This window comes from Gymnodraco acuticeps, unplaced genomic scaffold (genome assembly GCF_902827175.1).
Source record: "Gymnodraco acuticeps unplaced genomic scaffold, fGymAcu1.1, whole genome shotgun sequence".
Taxonomy (NCBI): domain Eukaryota; kingdom Metazoa; phylum Chordata; class Actinopteri; order Perciformes; family Bathydraconidae; genus Gymnodraco; species Gymnodraco acuticeps.
In genome coordinates this window covers 5157822-5177337 of record NW_022990295.1, presented here as the reverse complement: position 1 = coordinate 5177337, position 19516 = coordinate 5157822, and the positions used below count along the sequence as shown (strand labels likewise).

Genomic DNA, 19516 nt, shown 5'->3' with positions numbered 1-19516 from the left:
CTTGTGTACAATATTAAATACAAGGGAAAACCCTTTAAAATATTTTTGACAGTTTACCCCATAAAACCACGCCCCATCCGCGTATGCTGCAGATGTATTGGTCCACGATTTCACCCCGAGCTCTGATTGGTTCATTCCCCTAGGTTTCCCTCAGAACTGCAAGACGCCGATATTGCGTTACAGTGTAGCAAAATGGCGGCTGTCATTCAGAATCCACTAAAAGCGTAAGTAATTTAGACATTCACGAAATTGTGACTTATTACTTTGTTGCCAACTTGTACAATCGAAGAGTTTGTTCCTGCATGTGTTTTCCAGCCGTGTGCATATGACGGATTTAGCTGTCCAAATTCATTTCTGTGTACTTCTTGCATTGCAAAGTAGCCTCGTATAGTTCTTTTATTACACCAGGTTTTAACATTTAGTCTCAAACATGTGCGTTAGACTACCTGACATTTTGTCTGCTCTAGAGGAGCTTTTTCCCCGTACGGCTATGCATTGAACACAAGAGAGTGTCGTCTTTCGTGGGCAATACATTTATTTAAAAACTGTCGACAACGTGTCTTTGCTCTGCACCGAATAATTAAAAGCCGATTTTCTTCGTGCTCGGTTGGGCATAGCAGGGGAACATCGTCTGACATTCCGAAAGTCGTTTATACTTTGTGTGAATTGTCGACATGTCAACTTTGGCTCCTCGGAGCGCAGACGTGGTCAGGACCCGGTAAAGCAAGGGAGGAGGCATTTTGTATTTGCATGCTGGCTGGCGAAATGGACAAAAGTGACAGCAATTTGAGTTGGCCGTTACAAAAAGCTAGTCACTCTGTGTCCAAATAGCCTTTGCTATGGTCGTATTTATCACCCAACTTCACAGAAATGCTCCACCTTTTTCTCCCATTTTCCCTTTGTTCTTCTACTGTTTCCTCAATTCCATTGGCTAACATATTACTGTAAATTAGACACATTATCCTCTTGCTTTTTGTCATTTTTACAAAGTAATATTTTAGCATTTGTTGACACGCACATTCAGCCCTGTTGACGTGACCAAGCGTTCAGCCTGTATTGATGTGCGATCAGCATCACGGCTCTCCGGGACTGTGGAGGTAGAGCTCCACTGTGCCTTTAATTGGAGGAGTGCTGGAGATTAGCCTGGTCCAGGATCCTGGGCCCATCTGTCAGAGATGCTCCGACAGAGAGGAAGTGTTGGGCATAAGCAGGAGAACCATCTGCTCCTCCATAGAGGTACCCTGGCACCTCCGTGGACTGTAAGCAGGAGCAGTGGACCACACGTCACCCACACTGTTGCCATTGTTGTTGTGACATTGTTACTACATGTAAGGGAAGCATCCATCATTATTTTTTGATAACCGGTTGTCCACTTCAAAATATCTATTTGCATTGGACATTTTCTGCTGGGGATATTTCTGCATGTGAGTTAGCTTTTAATAATTGAATAGGCTAAATACAGAGGCCATGGATCCTGTCAACAGACCTTTAGCGAGACAACCTCCGACCTGCACACTCATTGCATTATGCTCTGGATAGTGGCTTCATAAAGAAAAAAAAAACAATACACGTTTTTTTTAATGCACTTTACATTCAGTGCTTGGCTTGAGTTTTACAACCTCCCTTTTCTGGCACCTGTACAGCTCAGCTCTAATAAAGTGCTTAATGTTCATTTTAAAATGAATATTATGTCCTTGTAGCTCCTTTTTAATTCCCTCATCACACATCTTTGTATCTTTCTTTCATAAGAGCAGGGATATCTTTGGAAATTACATTTCCATTATTACCTCGTTGGACTATTTCCTCCTCTTGTGTCCCAACAACGAGCTTCCGCGTGCGTCTTTTCTGTCAAGCTGCTGTTTCATCTCGGAGACGCTTTAGCATTCTGATGTGGAATGTCTCCTTGCTATAAACTGTGCTTAATGAAGTGTTTCAATGTGCTATAATTAGCTTCTGTCTCGGGTTTCTGACTTCATTTCACACGTTTGTCAGATTATAATTAGTCACACTTGACACTAATTGGATGTCGCTCCTTTGGACCAGTTTGACCTTTTTTTGTATTAAGATGATTCACTTTAGGGAAATGAAAGGCTGGGTTGACTTTGTAGAGAGATGAGGAGGATGAAGCTGCGCCGTGCAAGCCTGTGCACGCCTGTGTGAGGTCTGTCCCTCCTGTGAGCAGGGGAGGACAGTAATCTCCCGAATCTGCTGATTAAAATGGAGTCTGGAATATTTGATTAATAAAGAAGCTCATAAAGCTGCTCATTAATTTTTTAGCCACAGCTGGAGTTGGGCACATCTTCCAGCCACAGCTCCTCTGACATTACCTCTGTGAGATCCTTCCCTTCGTTGGAGTTAAGTAGGCTTTGAGTGAGTCAGGCCTGCTGTTTCTTGGCACTGCAGTGTGGAGGTGTATGGTCTGGTTTTACTCTTGCCTTCACCCAGACTGTGCTGTTCTGATTGGTGTAATCAGCAGTTGTTGTCAGGAAGCAGTCACTCTGTTGGCCCTCCTCCTCCCCCCCCACTCTTGTTATGTGGTAGCTCTAGCTTCCTGTGAAGGAGCAGTGCACCTGCAAATATAAGAAACCTCCCAGACAAAAGGCTCTGAAGTTGTGTTTTTAGATTAGATTTCTGGTCTAATTTATTCTTAATGTCATTCAGATCCATTGTAATGTTGACACCGGAGTTTTTCAAATCAAATCAAATCAAGTTTTATTTATATAGCACATTTATAAACGATTTTTGGTCGAGCCAAAGTGCTGTAGGCCTACATATAATAAAAATAGCCTACAGTAGAGACACTTTACAGCAAATACAACAGCACAGATTGTTCAGAATATCAGTATGAGAAAAACGACACCCTCTGTCCTTAGACCCTCACATCGTACAAGGAAAAACTTCCAGAGAAAACCCACAGTTTAAGGGGAAAAATGGGAGAAACCTCAGGGAGAGCAACAGAGGAGGGATCCCTCTCCCAGGACGGACAGACGTACAATAGATGCCGTGTGTAAATCGAAGAGATCATACATGTTACAGCATAGGTAGTCCAAATGTTAGGAAATGCATGTGTCTGTAATAAGAAGTTGACTGTCATGATCACTTTTCCTCTGCAAACTGCTCCCTCTGCAAAACTTTGTCGTCAGATATGCAAAATGAGTGTTGACAAATGCTCACATTACGGACGCAGCCGTGTGACACAGCGAACCGTTGACAGGAACACGCTGATAGCAGAGGCCCCACTGGCCACAAGATTTGCTTTTGTTCCTCGCCCTCATGCACACACTCACCTTCTCTACTCGACTGGAAGATATTGGGGATGTGTAGCACATACCTCTGAGGCACCTTCTTAAGCCCTGAAATGCACATGTCCTAGTTCAGTTGGACTCCACACAATGTTTCCACTTTTAGGCATTGCTGGACTTCAAAGGATAATTATAGTTTCTTTCAGACTTGGTCTTATATTTGTTGTGTCATTTCCATCAGTTTTGGTGGAACTGGATTCTCAAAACGAATTACTAAGATCTTGGGAACAAAGGAAACCAAAACAAAAATATCCAACAGTGTTAGTAATGATCTGCCAAGCAATCAGTCTTTGTTGTTTGTACACAAGATAGCAGATTATCTAAACCAGTGGCTTAAAATGTGGGGGTCTAGTCTCCTCTGCCAGTTAAAAGATACAGTTATGGCGTTAATACGCATAGCTGCAAAGCAGATATATCTATGCTACATAATGTCCTTCTAATTATTCCTCTAATTTCCTTCAATCTTTGCTTTTTCCCTTTTTGAAATTACTTGATTGCTTTACCTCTTGTGGGTTATAAAAATGTAATGGGATGACAGTTTACAAGTAGATGTTGGATAGGACCATGTTTCGCAACTGAAACATGTTCTGTCTGCTGACCTTCATACGAGCAAGAAGATTGATCTACTATTCATATATTGTAAGCAACATGACTGCCCTGGCTAAGAGCTGCTGTCCAACGTCAGAAGCAACTGAAAAAACCCAGAAGGACTTAAACCCAGATCTCAGTGCTATGATAAAGGCAGTAAAACACCCTGTAGTATTTAAGAATGTAGGTTTTGTTACATACTTATCTAGCATAGTAGAAAATAAAACATATTTTCTTATCACTCTCCCTCTTTTGTTTATTGCCTCCTCTGTCTTACCTCTTGGCGAAATGATCTCTGGTAGGCAGGGATGCAGTTTACATGTCTAGGGCTTATATTGTGATAGGGAGCTTACAGCCTGGAGGAAGACAGAATTGCATTGTTAAGCGTGGCCTTATAGGAGACCGATTTCAATGCTAATGGTATCATTATTCTAAAGCCATTACATTGTAGAATAGACATTCACTTCATAATGATAAGTAAAAGTAAATCTATTGCCTCTTTGTGGGGCTAAAAAGGTTGAGAACCACTGATCCAAACCACTGTATTTAAAGATGAAAATGAAAGTGAGTTCACTTGAAGTGTTGGCTATAATCTGTACAGGAAACGGTGAACCCACATCTGTCGAGAGTACGATAGGTCAAAGTAAACCAGGAAGCTGTTCTGTAAACCATGATGTTTACAACTGACAGTTAAGTGTAATAATTTAGCTGTGTGCCTTTTTTAGTATTCTCTTCTGAGTAAGGGCTAGTACCTTTTTATTATTGTCAGGTTGCCAATGTTTTTTTACACATCTTACTACTTTTTTAGAGATATATTTGTTAGCTCTTAAGTGCCATGAATGTCAAAGGACAGTGAAAAATAGAACCTTCGAAAAATGACAAAATTGGAGAAGTTGTGTGCTGATTGGAGTGGTCTGTGTGTGTTTGTTAGTGTGACACAATCCCCCCCCTGTGTCACTGGAGGTGTGGGTCTCGTCACTCATTACAAGTGTGAGAAAGATCTCTCACCATAGCCAGTGCACCTGCTGCTCGGGGCAGCGGGCCCTGATGGAGAGCGTGTCGATGCAGCACCCACCAGAACACTTCCACCACTTATTATGTGTTCTCTAGTGCTGGGGGGAAACGATTATTTTGAAAACGATTAATCGGCCGATTATTTGATCGATTAGTCGACTAATCGAACGATTATTTGTCTGTTGTTCAATTCATAAAAAACGTAATGTAAAAAAAAACGTAATGTAAACAACAAATGTTTCACGATACTGTGTCTCAGGGGATCTTAATATTTAAGAACCTATTAATGTGTTATACCAGATTAACGGAAATAATCTCAGCTAACTGACGATACAAACCATGTTTACCAAAACAAAACACAAGTCTCATAAGAAGCATCTAAATGACCCCTGAGCGAAAAATGCTAACGGACATTGGCACAGAACTCAAGATAAAAGTACCCTTATTACTTATCGTAGCTGCACATACAATATATCCGATTAAAGCTGAGACTCCACAGATTATGTAGGTATATAGTATCATCACTGAGTGATCCGGACTCGCGACAGGGGAAGCAAATACAGTCATCACAACACGTACCTTCACAGAGCTTCTAGGGAGATCGTCTCACCACCGTAGCTGTCAATCTGATCAAAAGACGTGTTCAATGGCATTAAAATGAGAAAAAACGCGGCTGAATCGGTTAATCCATAGGTTTTTAACGTCTATGTATAAAAAAATGATTGAATTTATAATCCATAATTCCATTTGTATGTAAAAATCGGACAGCAAATGCTAGCTGCTAATGGTAGCCACCACAGCTAGCTGCTGCTTCTGCTAGGCTATGCAGCAGTCTCAGTGAGATATAAATATATAAATATCTTTGCGTTTTGGACTAACTTTAAAATATTCCCATGCTTTTGAAGACCTAGGGCGAGATGTTTTCGTTTGGGGGCTTCGTGCGCAATCCTGTGAGGAGGAGGTGGTAGCCGTTTCAGTCTCCATTGTGTTTGAAGTGCGATTGCGAACTGCTTGTTGCTTTGAGTGACCCACGTGTGTGTAGCGACGCGTCGACGCGGAAATATGTCGTCGACGATATTTTGAAGTCGTCGACGCGTCGCTACAGCACTAGCTGTTCTCCCTCACCAGTCCCCTCCGACCCTCCCTGCATGTTTCACGTTTAGCCTCCCGTCTTGGTTTGTTTAACTCAAGTAATCTCTGGAGTGTCTTGGCACTCCACAGTGAGTGTACACAATGAAGTATGCACTCGTAGCTGACTTCAGGGAGCATTAAAAGGCTCTATTATGCTTTTTGTGTTTTGTTCCCCTTTTCTTTAGTGTGTTATAGGTTTTTGTGCATTTAATCCTCAAAGTTCATGCCACAGGGAGTCTCTCTCCCACACACTCCCCTGCCTGAAATGCCTTGATTTTAGTTAGTCTAAGCGGTTGACCAATCACAACAGACCCTGCCAGCTAACCAATCAGAGCAGACTGGGCTCTGGTTTCAGACAGAGGGTGAAAACGGTGCTGCAGCATGAGAAACATAAAGAGCTTTCTGAACATTAGAACATGTCACAGTAGAGACACTACATACGATTATGAAACCTGAAAATGAGCATAATGGGGCCCCTTCAACAGCTGATCTGCTCCATATTATCCAGGCATTGTAGTAAAGAAAACAGGTCAGTTTGAGTTACCGTTTGAAACGACAGCACACATGTGGTACTAGTCTGAGATATGTGTTATTACTCGGCTGTTTGTTGTTATTTTTTATGGGCCAAATACTTATCTTTAAAAGAAATCCTCGAGCAAGCTACTGCTAAAGGTGTCAAACCTCTGATCTTGTATCTTCAGTTTTGTGGCCAATCTGTTTTGAGTATATCCCTGTGTGATTCCCCTCGTAAACATTCCTGTATCTTGAAGGGTGAGAGAAGCTGGTTCATCTCAGAAATAGTGTTTTGCATGCACTTAGAAACACTGTGTGACATCTTTGCAAGACAAAGAGTAATAGTGATATTATAGTACATACAGTGTGATTGTTACACGAGGAAGGAAAAGTCCCATAGTCGTTAGTCATGATCTGATGTTCGCATTTAACCTCCTTTCCTCACCATTTTCCCTCCTCGAACCCAGTTGTTTTTTTATTTTTCCGCTTTCCGTCATCTATTTGTTTCTCTTTCTCACACCTTTCCACTGATCCCTGCCCTCGCTCTGTACCTGTGACTGTTTACTCTTCTCAGTTACACAGACACGAAGCCCTCTCTTTCCCAGAAGCCTCACACACTGTGGCTTTGTCTGAGCCGCGGAGCAGTGGGCTTTTGTGCGGGACAGCATTCCTGACACGGCTGTTCATCTGCTGGACGTTGTCTCGTCAAGGGTTAGGGGCAGAGACGGAGGGATCTGGAAGGCGCTGACGAATCAGGCTCCCACCTCCTCCACCTCTAGTTTACGATTCCAGGCTCGACTCGCAGACTGCTGCTCATTAGTTTCATTCCAAAATGGCCGTCTTCCTAATGTTGTAATTGAGAACACGTGGAGGAACTTCATTATGCGAAAGAGGTTCATACTAGGAGAACCAGTAGCTTTAATGTGCCCTGTTGCCCCTTTGATATAGCAGCAGACTGGAAATCACATACAAAGTACCTTGCCGTGATTTCAGAGTCGCAGCATTTACCCTCATCTTTGATATAGTCAAATTAGAACCTGCCCTTGTGCTAGGCACTCTGCTGAGATTAATTAAGTAGGCTAATTACCATACTAGGCGTGTGGCAGCGATTGAGGGCTTGAATGTGAAATATCCTCCCCCATTTCACTCTGAATATTAACATTGAAACCCAGAGGGACTGCCAAAATCTCAGTGGCGCAATAAAAAGTGGAACTAAAGTGTGAGAGTCTTAGCTGCTTGTACATCGGAGGAGTAACTTCATATCAGAGCCTGGATTCAGTGTTGTTGTAATACTGTAACTGAGTCAACTCTGCCGTAGCTCAAATCTAAAATCAGATCAGACAAAGAGCCCACAGAGGTAATGTGTTTAACCTCGGGAGCCGGATCTGTGTTGTAACTGGGTTGCATTGTTTTCCCCTTTCCTCAAATTCTTCCCGATGGCACGCTGGAAGAGGAGAGAGGAGCTCAGCTGTCAGTTTGACACTCACAATGCACAACGCTGATTAGATGTTTGAGCAGACATTAACAGCATTATTATGGCTGCGAAGAGTTTCTGAGGGATACAAATCTTGTAGCTGCCTCAGCTCAGTGATTTAATAATCCACAGCCAGCAAGAGAACAGGCTATTATCAAGGCATTCATACATGATACAAAACCTCATCCCCATATCAGAGATTCTGCAAATGTGATTACATTAAGGTAGTCTTCAAGCCAGCTGCCACATCGTGCAGTGTCACTGACCTTTGCTGATAACGTTTCCCTCCACAGGTTGGGCGACCAGTTCTACAAGGACGCCATCGAGCAGTGCCGCAGCTACAATGCTCGCCTGTGCGCTGAACGCAGCGTCCGCCTGCCATTTCTGGACTCACAAACCGGCGTGGCCCAGAACAACTGCTACATCTGGATGGAGCGACACCACCGCAGCCCCGGTGGGTAAACACACACACACGCGCACACACAGATACTGTTTAAGTGTTTTAGTCCATTAAGCTTGCAGAATTACTGTCTACATTATCTAAAGCTATTAACTAAGGTCGCATAACATTATTTTCTTTATTGTGAATCAGTTTTCGTTAATCGGTGAATCATTTAGTTAAAACACTTTCAGAAAAGAGCGAGAAATGCCTTTCATGATTTGAACACATCCCAACGTGACATTTTCAAACTGCCTTTTTTTTGGTTAACAGTCTAAACCTGAAATATATATTCAGTCCAAAAATGATACAAAACAGATTGGTGAATCATATAATAGTTTTACAGTTACTAATGTTGAGTATATTAATCTCAGAAATCTGTAAAGTGTAATCAGGTGTTCCTACATCAGAAGGTATTTCTATTATCAATGTGTTTTACTGCTTTTATTATACAGGGGTCGCAGCGGGGCAGATGTACACATACCCCGCCCGTTGCTGGAGAAAGAAGAGGCGGCTGCACAACGCCACGGACCCCGGCCTGGGCATCTACGGTCTGAAGATCGGTAAGATCCTGCAGCCTCTCCTCCACAGACCACCTGCCGGTTACTCCCTGCTCCCTTTAGTCTCTCCTCCCGCTCGTTCGCCTGCCTTCCTACCCACCTCCTTTAGCTCATGTGATTACTGGTGATGATGTGGAATCATCTGGCTACAAGCATATCACTCTGTCTCAGCGCGCAGTCATTTTTCAGGGGATGAAATGTGGCTGTGTTCACCCCGGCTGGTAAACTTGTTTTGTGAGAAGGAGAACATGTAATTAGATTTACCGCTGCTGGGAACAGCGAGACGGAGTTCAACCACTGCAGACACTATTTAATAAATGTTATGGAATGAAGTTTGGCCATCTCTGGCTGCCACTTGAAACCAATCACTCAACACATCTACCCTCTCCTCTCTATCGTATTTTCTCCTCGACACCTCCCTCGCTGATTGGTTTTGTCCCTTTTTTCCTCTGACAAACTCTTCCATCCCTCCCTGTAGTCTGCCATGCAGTCTGCGAGTGTTTTTCTAGCCAATGATCTCAAGTAACTGGCCCATTCTGTGCCTTAAAGCGTGCATACCCACTGGGATGTTACACTACCCTTAGGAATGAACAGGACAAAGGAGAGAATCTCACACAGAAACATTGTGTCTATCAGTAGTTTCTACAAAAACACAGAAATCCATTGTGTATTGACAGAAATCTCAACGATCACAAACTATTTATTTCTGCATTGCATTGTGGAGAAGTTGTCAGAAAAAGGAGCAGGCCTACGAAGAGAAACCAAAATGGCATATGAACCAAGCCTTTGTTTCCCAAACACATCCCACTGTAGACTATTGTTTTCCTCCGAGCTTACGCTGGACCCCAACACCACCACCACCATGCTGTCCCTTCCCTTCTCCAGCAACAGTGGAGTGCGCTGTCTGCCAGTGCCCAGCCGAGGGGAAGCGTACCCTGATTTAACCTGGCATCTCTTATCCGCTGTGCAGCTGGCCAGAGGTGGCCGGCACAGGGCCGCAGCCACAGTGTGTCTCGCTGCCTCGGCAGGCTGTCTCACTGATGCCGTGCTAGAGACGGGGGCTGCATGCAGAATCAGCTCGCTGCTGCAGGCTGCTGCCGGCTCTATTTTTAGCCCCCCCCCAGCTCCCATGGGTTGGGAGGGAGGGGAGAAGGGGGGGGCTCTGTCTCGTCGCGGAGAGTTCAAAGTCAACGTGTGCAGACACAATGGTGAGGGGCTGCCGCCGCGTGGTGGAGCCGCCCGTTGAAGAGGAGCGTGTTGTGCCTCTTACCTATGCAGGCTTCTGGCGCCTCAGCACTTCATGCTTAATATTCTGCTAAAGTCTCTCTCGTGGGCCCAGTGGATGAGATGAAGGGCTGATAGAAAGCTGGAGTCAGGGGGCTTTGAAGTGTGCCCTCTTTTCAAACACCCGCAAAGCGACTGGATGATCATGTAGCAGTCTGTAGAGAAGAGATTGTGTAAATAAGATCTGCAGACTGTCAAAGCTTTTGTTTGCTCTGCTTTGTCTGCTCAACCTGCTCGCCTCCTACACTGTTTGTTTGGATCTTCCGCTATAATGTAGGCGGAGATATCTTCATGATGTTTTCAGGTTAAAACGATAAGCCACTTAACTACATTGTACCTCAGAGATTCCTGAGGACAAAGTCAGCCTGGTGTCTGCATAGTGCCACATCATTAAGAGCTCAATGACAATGCATTTTCTTTCAGAAGGAAAACATACATTTTCAGGAATATAGTGCTCTGTTAATAGTTGTGATGACACATTCTGAGGAGGCAAAGAAAGATGACAGGCACTCGAGCGAACAAAGGCTCCAGCAAATTGCCACATGCTTTTATTAAGTGTAGTGTGAGTGAAAGGGGAGAGACGCATGGAAATATGTTGATTTAAAAAGCTCCTCACACAGGTCAGACTCTGTAGCTCTGATGCCTCTTCTCATAATAATAACAATAATAATAACAAGTTCTTGAAGGGATTTTGAGCAATATACACGCTCTACTGCTATGATTATATGCCTGTGGTTCTTTATGCCTTAGCAACAGCCATGGCGAGACGCCCTATGTTTTCAGTTTGTCCGTCAAACATCCCAAACTCTTAAAGCGATATCTCACGAAATCCTTGAGGGAATTTCTTCAATTCTGGCACAAATATCCAATTAGACTCAGGGGTGAACTGATTGGATTTTGTTAGACTACAAATGCCTCATCAAATGTACCTTTTTTTGTCTCTGTGCAGAAGGCGGCATCATGTCCAAGGACAACCTGCCCGCCCAGAGCACCACGCTGGAGGCTCTGCTGCGAGGAGGGGGGCTAGAGAAGAGGAACAGCTCTAAGAACGACGAGGACAGCCTGCTGGAGATCCAGGTGGGATACACTCATGTTTAACGTATGTGCAGTGATATCGCTCAAGTGATTGGGGGGGACTGGAGTTGCTCCCCAACTGGTTGTCAAGGCAACATGCCCAGTTATTCCATCTGACTTGTAGGTCTGATTAGCTGACAGCTTCAACTTTAAATTCCCATTATTATACTGTAGATCAGTGGTTCTCAACTGGTCAGGCCTCAGGACCCACTTTTTACAATACATCGCGACCCAACATTTTGAAGCACTCAAATCTATTCAACAAAAAAACGTGCTGTAATATATATATACGCTTTTCAGCATACAATATTAATAAAAGTGAAGTACAGTGCATATATCCCTTATATCCCTTCACAGAACTAAAGTATGCTTTTTAAAAAGGTTTAATGAGATGATGGAATCAAAGCTGAACTATATAAAAAGGCACACATGCTGAAAACCGAACCCCAGCAGGGGGGTCTGGGGGGATTCTCCCCCAGGAGATTTTTAGAAATACTAACATAAACTATGCATTCTGGTACACTCTGAGAAGAAAATAAATAAATCTATTACTACCCGACATATTAATAATATGTTATGCCATTGTTTGTTTTTCACTTTGTTCTGACATCTTGCTGCGAGAAGAGTAAAGAGGAGATAGTCTGTGTGACTTACTTTAAATTGTGGGTAAGGGTAGATAGCTCCCATTGTTCTGTGACCTGTCAATCATCAAACCGGGGGTCATATTTCATTATGTGTTCATTTTTATCTGAAGTTGTACCCATGGATGTATAAAGAAGAGTTCTACTGCTAAGTTATTCTCCGTGGGGACTTCCGGCAACACTCTTGATTAGACTCGAAAAAACATCAGCAAAGATATTTTATTGAGAAGATGATCACTATGTGACAGAAGTTTTCAAAACCGTTTATGGTCTCTGGTACTTCCAGTCCAACGCCGACTGCTTGCACAGCGTTAGAAAATCGGGCCTTCAAAATAAAAGTTTGCCTTTTCCCCCAAAAAAAAAAAATTCCAATTTTTTTTTTCTTCACTCACACATCCGCGACCCACTCGAAACGGGTCCGCGACCCACTGTTGGGTCGCGACCCACCAGTTGAGAACCACTGCTGTAGATGATAATAATAATAACTTCATCCCAAAAAGGGCAATGAGAACCTCATTTAAAATCAGTAGCTCTGTTATTGCCCAACAGCTTTCATATAACAATGTCAAACAAAATTAAAGGACCTTTTAAGTTCTGTACGACCTGTGAGCATTGTCAGGAACATCTCAATTATCTTGAGAACTAAACAAATGCTATATTTCTTTCCTGTCGGTTGTTGCTGCTAAGTGTTTTTTTTTTTAAGCAACCTGGTACTATAATCAAAGCGAAGTTTAAAAAACGGTCTTGTCTTTCTCTTTGTCTCAGAGGGTCCTGGAGGCCGACGCAGCAGAAGATGCTTTTAATGAAGATGACGACTTCGTGGTGGACACTCCCAAGAAAAGACATCGGGGCAAAGGAAGAGTAAGTACCCACAATACACTGGGTGTCCTGCGCTTAAATTGACATAGCATTGTAGATTGTTCGTTTAAGAAGAATTGTATTATCTTAAAAAACGGGTTTTTTTGCATCAGTGTCTGCTGTATACAAACCTGTGGTGCTGATATCATATGTAGGAAAGCTCTGAACATGCATTTAATTGCAGATAGTGAAAGTATCTGGATGTTTTTCATCAGGGTCGGGGTTCAGGCCGCAAGAAGGCAGAAGTGGATGAAGACAAGCCATACGTCTGTGACCGTAAGTAGAGATGAATTCATAACATCATGAGGTTTGTTGTAGTCTCCTTGTTACTTGTGCTTTACAATATGTGTTATCTGTTCGTCTGCTGATCCAACAGGATTGTAACACAGGATTGAAAAATCTTATATATATATTTGTAGTTATTAAAATAGCCAATAATGTTACTTGTGTCACTGTTGTCATAAAGTCGACCCACTGTAACTCAATAGCCAACAGTTTTGAACCTCAGGATGAAGGTGAAGGGTCACTGTGGTCTCATGTAATCCTGTACGTGCAAGTTGAATGTGGAAACTCCAGGTAGAGGGTATTGGATGTTTTGTCTCTACTTTAAAGACACATACTCATGCTGTTTTCTTTCTCCTATCTGCCTTGTGTCTTCTCCGTTTCAGACAGATACAAACCGAAGCAGAACTCAAAGTCTTCGGCCGCAGGTATCTCTTTTTAAAAGTTTATCTGGATATTGGTTTTGTTAGTTTGTTGAGCTGTAGAAACGTCAGTGCTGTGAGGTTGTTTTTTTTAGCCCCTTGTCATATATATTATGTCTGGTCTGGGATTTCAGACATGATGGTTATGGTGTCTGTGTTTAATGATTATTGTAATCAGATCCTAATGTGCTTATTCCATTTGTGGAGTCAGAAGTAGAATAGTTACCATGCTGCTCTGCATTTAGTGCCTGTAGATATTGTTGGTTACGCTACTTTACAGGGTATTCTAAGCTCATCAGACACTTAGTGGGTGTTTAACTATACTTTTGTGAATGTCTCATTATCACCACAGCACATTGACGCTTTTATCTTAAATACTAAACCTACATTTAGAAATGCTGTGTAGCAGTTATTGTTAGATGCTGAAATGCTACCAGTTGCAGTAGTTTGACTGAACATCTGCCCTGTGTCGCAGTGTGTGCAAACAAGCGCTACAGGAACCGTACAGGGCTCAGCTACCACTACACCAATTCCCACCTGGCAGAGGAGGGCAGGGCGGGGGAGAGGAGCTCGGTGGCGTCGAAATCCCCCGCTGCACAACAGACTGACAGACACAAACGTAAGGAGTCAAACTGCTGCACCTGATATAAAACGAACTACCGCTCACCATTACATACCATATGTACTGTATGTATGTCCCATTAGATGACTTCAATCCAAGGCTGTGCTGACTGTCAGTATTGAAATATAGAGATACAGTATATATTGCCTAATGCAAGAAGTTAGTGCTGATTGCTCTGTCATATTTAAGTCTGACTCTTGAGTTTTTGGGGGACATTTTGCTTTTTATTTTCTAGGTCCTACGAGAAAAAAAAGGCATTTATACAAACTTAGTTAAAGCATGTCCATATAAATCACAAAGATCTAACCGGTAGAATACAGGACAAAAGAATCCATATAGACCTCTCGCATTGGCATACTTAGAAGAAAAGACCGTACATGGTAATATCAAGTTCAAATAAAGGAATATTTTGGATCTAAAATCAGAGCAACAGGTGCTCCCTTTAAAATGTCAACATCCCCTCAGCTGTACATTGAATGGGATTAACACTGAAATTGACATTCTTTGTTAAATGAAAAATGTTGTTTGCACAAAGTTTATATTGAGTTAGTAAGATTCAAAAGTATTACTTTTGTAAAACAAACAGAACAAAAGTATTGTTGTGAAAAGTTTGACATTGTAAGCAGTGCATCGGTGAACATCAACTGTCTATGTTTTTTCCTTGTAGGTCCAAAGGGTCCAAGTGGGACCAGCATTCCCAACAACTACTGTAATAAATGCCAGGGCTCCATCAAGAAAACGGGTAAATCCGGGTCCCCCTACTCAACCTGCCAATGCAAAAGTGAGTACCCCACAGTATGCTGGGAAGAGATGGATACTCTTGCCTCATGATGGCCGCTTGTTATCCGTCCCCTGTGCACTGACTGTGTTCCTCTGTGTGCCAGCTGACCGCGGAGCAGAGAAGGAAGACGGGACTTTCACTGGAGCGGAGGAGCTGTTCGGCACCACCTCGGAGAGCGACACCTCCACCTTTCACGGCTTCGAGGACGACGACCTGGAAGAGCCCGCCACAAACAGCAATGGAATATCAAAGCGACACAGATAGAGAGAACATTTCAGAATTCGAAGAGACACTTTTTTATATGGATTAACCTCTGGCAAAAACCTGCTGCTTCTTTTTCAATGTTTTTTTGTTTGCAGAAAGCACAAAGTGGTCATTTCAGGACAGAAATGCAAGTGGTATTTTATCTACTGAACATTGTTGAATAATTTATGAACAACCTTTTTATATATAAATATATATTAACTTTCAAGGCTATGAACGACTGTCAGTGTTTCTGGACAAGTGTCTCCATGCAAAACTGAAGATTTGGAGGGCTCCTTTTCCCCTTCACTGGAGCAGAACACATGTTGTGAACAAAAACAAAAAACACTGGAGAATTTGAACAAGTGAAAAATGTAAAAGCATAAATGATTTACATTACGTTTGGGGAAATGACTGAATGTCATTGCAGATCCGTACTTGAGCTACTGGGTGTTTTGAATCAGTAGTGTGACTTTGAAGGTCTCAGCTTTGCTCTAACTGGATTAAACTTGTGTGAAAATGAAGGAACAAATAAACGGACTGCTACCGGCCACTGGAGATGTTTGCAGATGAAGAATCCTTTAAAATATAGTCTTACAGATACAGAGGACATCAACATATGAAAGGTAAGCAACTGGGTTGTTTTCTCTTGTTAGAAATATAGGACACTGCATGTGTTTGATTAGTGTAAATGATATGTCTAAAAACATTGTTGTATATTTGTTGATCATTCAGTTGTCTTGTCTCATCATGCTAGCTGCTAAAAAAAAAAAAAAATCTCCGTCCTGTTGCTTAAAGCTGCTTTAAAGTAGCTCACAGTTTTCACTCTTGGTGTTCATTTGTTGTCATGTTGTGACTCCTTACCATTCAGACATAATGTCAAGTTTTCAGTTTGCTGAGCTGTCATTATCGTGTTTAACTGTGATTGGCTCTGCTCTTTCAGCGCTATGTAATCGTCACACCTGCTGATCTATAATCACCTTCAGCAGCATAACACCTAGGGCTTCAGCTGTGCTTAGTGTTTAGTGCTAACGTTGTCATAGTGAGCATGCTGCCGTTAGCATTTAGCTCAAAGCCCTTTCGTGCTTAGGTGAGAGCTGTTGGTAAAATCGTGTCCAGACATATTAAGTGTGTTTCTTACCCATATTGTCTGTTCTATACAGCAGGAGCACTCAGCACATTGGCTTGTGGCCCAGAGGCGGGGGTGACCAGTGAAGAAGAGGATTTAACTCTGGAAAAACTAATGAGCCTCGGTGTCCCTTCATATTTGGGCCTACAATAACTGACTGAATCATGTGAACAGACATCCGGCACTTCTACAGGCCATGTGGCTCAATTAAAGCAACTGCTCCCTTGACCATATGTATCGATCCTTCTGGAAGTTTGAAATGTGAGTAGTTCCAGCTTCGTTTCATCCTTTTCCTGCACTGTGCTGGAGCTCCACTGAGCTACGGGAACACTAAAGGCCCGGCCTCTGGACTGCGGGTGCATCTGGGGCCCAGCCGAGCCCCTGCCCCCCTCCCCTCTGTGTCTGCCGTGTGATCCGATGTGACACTAAGACGTCATTGTCCTCATCACTGTGCCAGCCTGCCGCTCTGCACTGGAAACCAGCTCTGACAGCCATGACCCTCCAACCTGATTGGACCAGTGACCCCCTGACCCCCCCCCCCCCCCCCCCCCCCAGCCATAGACATGGTGCTCAAATCCACCACTATTACATGCAGACCTCTGGACTACTGTATTAATACCCTGACATGGACGCTAAGGTTTCTAATCTTTCTGCCTCTGTCTGTTGTTGCTCTATATTTCCTGGGCCTTTTCCAATCTCACTCTCAATAATTTAGCTTCTTTTTATTTCATCTTTTCTCTGTTGTATAATATTTCTATGTTTTGAACTCTTTAAAGTTTGATTAGAATGACTTCTGGGGTTTGTTCAGACTGTATTGATACCTCTGTCCTGATCAGGTGCACAATAGCCACAACTACTCAGGCATCTTTCATTTCCTCTGCTGTTGATTGTTCAGCCACTCTGCCCTGATGTATGTGATTGTATTCAGTTGGCATGGAAGGACAATAACGCCACACAAAGATCCCATCATGATCAACTCCCAGGATGCTGCAGTGTCATGCTCTACAAAAATAATCCCAATAACATGCTTCAACTTGACTGCTCTCTACTGATTTTACTTGTCGTCACTCACCATGCAAAACCTCTTTTCTGTTTGATATCAACAGTCTCAGCAGATTGTGACGGCAGTGAGAATCCTTCCTCAGATGAATTGAAATACATTATTGTTGCTAGAGAGACACTACTCAGCTCGGATCATAGCGAGAGAAAACTGTAAATCCAAGTTATGTGACATTTCCGTTGAGTGCTTGAGAGGGCCTAATTGCTTTATGACATTTAGAAGGTGCTTGCAGTGCTGTATCAAAAAGCCTTTTAGGTCCCTAGATTGCACACACTGTGTAAGAGGTCTGTGTCCTTCCAAGTGATTATTCAGTATCGCTGCAATGTTTTAATAGCCGCTCCATTTTTTAAGCTAACCATTAATCCTACAGTATGTGTCCGTTGTGACTTGCGTAAGTGCTCGTGCATTCAAACCATCTTTCTCCACTTCCCTCAGGGACCCTCCACACAACAGTGTATCTCCTCTGGACAAAGAAAGGATCTGACATGATCTCTTCTCTTGTGTCAGTTATGTGGTGTTTCCACAGTTGAAATGGGTCATTGTGTCTTTATCTTCCAAAGTCATGCCAGTAAAAGTGAAAGCATGTGTTCATAAATCATAATCTGCTTAATGTTACCTACCGTATATGAACAGGCCGAGTGTGGTGCAGTTCTGAACAAAAGGAGAAGCTCCTAAATGCAAAAGTCAGTGATGTCGGCTTGGAAATACATGTCACCAATCATTGAATAGCCTGTATACCTCGTCAAAGACACAGCAATAGGCCCTGGTGCTCCGGCTGAAGAGGGAGGATCAGGGTGGGAACGGAGCCAAGAGGAGATGAAATGGACATCACTGGGCGTTTGTTTCATCTTCAGCTGTAAATACGAGTCGAAACGGAGAGAATGAAGAAGTCTTTGTTTGTTAAACTATTTTTATTGTTCTGAAAAAATAAAGAATGAATGATAACGCTCTGTGCTGGTTTTCTGAGAAAGACCAAGGGTCATTTAGGAAGTGCAGCTGATAAGCGGAAGAAGCCTAGACTGGATCGATAGGTTGGAGTGACCCTCAGAATCTGTGAGCAGACAGAAAGAAAAAAAGCACTTGAGTTTGTGAGAGCTGAGGCACAAACAAGGAGTCCAGCACAGGGGCTATTATTGATCCGTAGGTGCTGCTTGAGAAGTCACAATTCAGTCGGTAGAAGTCATATATGAGCCATAGTCTGCCTTCAGAGAGATATTTACTACAAGCAAATATAGTAAGATCTAATAATATCTCAATGTTAACTGCAGGTATAAAATAGAAAGGTTTGTAGTCTTATAAATGATTTAAGGGAAGAACTGCTGTAGTATTATGTGAGCAGATTCTATTAAATATGTCAAATGACTTCATTATAGAGTGGCAGTAACATTTACACAGGAGCAAGAAACCCATAAAGGTCAATGCGACAACCTCCTAAAGAGTCTAGCTGTGATTCAAGAATAACATATTATAACAAGCAAGGTACAATATTATGCCAAAAATATGTACATTCTTTTATGTATTCACCAGACAGCATATTCTATTCCATTTCTGGATGTATGGGTGACTTATTTTAAATGACATTCTATGTTATGTGTTATGCATTTGTTTATGGCATACTATTTTATGACCTCTTAAAATGCCTTTTTTTATGACACGTGTTATGGGAGACTATAATATGAATGACATTTGTCTAGCATATTTTACTATGATTGTTTGATGGCATCCTAAATTACATTTAATGTTTCTTTTATTTCATACAATGATACAATTTATTTTACATACTATGCTATGATATTCTTTTTCGACATACTAAGCTAAGAATACCTTTTTCATACACTATATACTTCGACATGCTATACTATAACTTTTTTTCCGAGATGTTGGACATGCTATGACTTTTTATTGATATTTTGGACATACTATACTATGTTTTGTTTTACTGATATTTTCTACATACTATGCTATGACTTTTTAACTAATATGATTGACATATATACTACCAGTCAAAAGTTTGGACACCTTCTCATTCGAAGTTTTTTTATTTATTTTAATTCTTTCTACATTGTAGATTTATACTGAAGACATCACAACTATAAAAT

At 42.3% G+C, this 19516-nt stretch overlaps 1 protein-coding gene across 1 annotated transcript; it reads left to right on the top strand.

Moving 5' to 3' along the window:
* The first annotated feature begins 105 nt into the window (after nucleotides 1-105).
* Nucleotides 106-18362, top strand: LOC117549878 (zinc finger protein DPF3-like). The gene is made up of 11 exons (XM_034221983.1): nucleotides 106-224; nucleotides 8316-8476; nucleotides 8917-9024; nucleotides 11255-11382; nucleotides 12786-12881; nucleotides 13094-13154; nucleotides 13547-13588; nucleotides 14058-14201; nucleotides 14872-14985; nucleotides 15089-15854; nucleotides 16392-18362. Exons 1-10 carry the CDS (start codon nucleotides 193-195, stop codon nucleotides 15247-15249), a joined length of 1047 nt encoding a protein of 348 aa, XP_034077874.1. The 5' UTR covers nucleotides 106-192; the 3' UTR covers nucleotides 15250-15854; nucleotides 16392-18362.
* The last annotated feature ends 1154 nt before the right edge of the window (nucleotides 18363-19516 follow it).

Bases quoted from the DNA above. Each gene is read 5' to 3' on its own strand.
- LOC117549878 (XM_034221983.1), top strand. From the start codon at position 193: ATGGCGGCTGTCATTCAGAATCCACTAAAAGC. The intron at 12,882-13,093 runs GTAAGTACCCAC...GTTTTTCATCAG, and splicing joins GACATCGGGGCAAAGGAAGA to GGTCGGGGTTCAGGCCGCAA. The intron at 14,202-14,871 runs GTAAGGAGTCAA...TTTTCCTTGTAG, and splicing joins ACAGACTGACAGACACAAAC to GTCCAAAGGGTCCAAGTGGG.